The sequence below is a fragment of the Elephantulus edwardii genome, unplaced genomic scaffold, assembly GCF_000299155.1.
Source record: "Elephantulus edwardii isolate Elephantulus edwardi_28Jun2011 unplaced genomic scaffold, EleEdw1.0 scaffold00082, whole genome shotgun sequence".
NCBI lineage: Eukaryota > Metazoa > Chordata > Mammalia > Macroscelidea > Macroscelididae > Elephantulus > Elephantulus edwardii.
This window is the reverse complement of record NW_006399832.1, coordinates 6,402,780-6,403,740: the sequence shown is the minus strand read 5'-3', so window position 1 is coordinate 6,403,740 and position 961 is coordinate 6,402,780. Positions and strand designations below refer to the sequence as shown.

General features: G+C 40.6%; 1 protein-coding gene across 1 annotated transcript; it reads right to left on the bottom strand.

Moving 5' to 3' along the window:
- Nucleotides 1-367: 367 nt before the first annotated feature.
- On the bottom strand, nt 368-592 carry LOC102857686 (anaphase-promoting complex subunit 13-like). The gene has a single exon (XM_006889853.1). It carries the CDS (start codon nt 590-592, stop codon nt 368-370), a length of 225 nt encoding a protein of 74 aa, XP_006889915.1.
- Between the last annotated feature and the right edge of the window lie 369 nt (nt 593-961).

Genomic DNA, 961 nt, shown 5'->3' with positions numbered 1-961 from the left:
CACCTTTCATCACAAGATACATGTAAGTCATTGGGAAGTGATAAAACTAGGACAGGAAGATGAAAACAAAGCTAAGGGCAAATGTTTAGCAATTATGTTCAAATACAAGCTGGTATTTGAAGGGAGAAGTTAATGCTCAAAGAGCCAAATAGTCTACATTCTTGGGAAATCAAAATCAGCTTCTTATCTAGGTGAGTATTTTCATGGTCTACTTAGCTGCTGCAAGCTAAGTAAATATGCATACACTTTTAAGTGTTGATATATTGTGAAGAGATAGGAAGTTAGCAGACATTTTTTAAAGCACTAACCCCACCTCGCGCCCCCCCCCGCAAAAAGTCCCCCACTGTTGATGAAGAGGAGCCAGGTGCTAGTTTCCGATGGGGGGCACGTTCTCATGGAGATACTGTAAGGCTAAGTCAGTCCACTTCATTTCTTGCTCTTTAACAGATTCTGTAGTGCCACCATTGTCTTGTTCAGGCTCCGGAAGTTCATTCAGAGGTATTGCCACATCTTCATAGGGCAGCTTGTCTTCTCGCCAAGCATCGTCAATCAAATCCAGGATCCTCCCATCTCTCTGTACCTCACTGTCCATTCTCCAGCTGCTTTGATCTTGTCAGAGCAGTATCCGCTCCACGCACCACCAGCTTCCGCTGAGACATCACCGCGCGCATTACATCGGCGCATGCGCCTCTCGGCAAATTCCCGGATGTGAGGTAGTTGTTCGCATCCAGACACATAAATTTTTAAGAACAAAACATTTATTTTGTTATGTACCATTATTTTGTTGTTAAAAGAGACATTTTAGCCAGTCCATAAAAAAGTAAATACTGAAATTAGTCTTAAAAGTTTCAGAACTTTAATAATACACCTAGAATTATCTTCTCAGGATTTTTACACTGCGTAGCAATTGATATAGTTTAAACTTAAGTTTAATCTTTCTTAACAATGATGGTCAGATTTA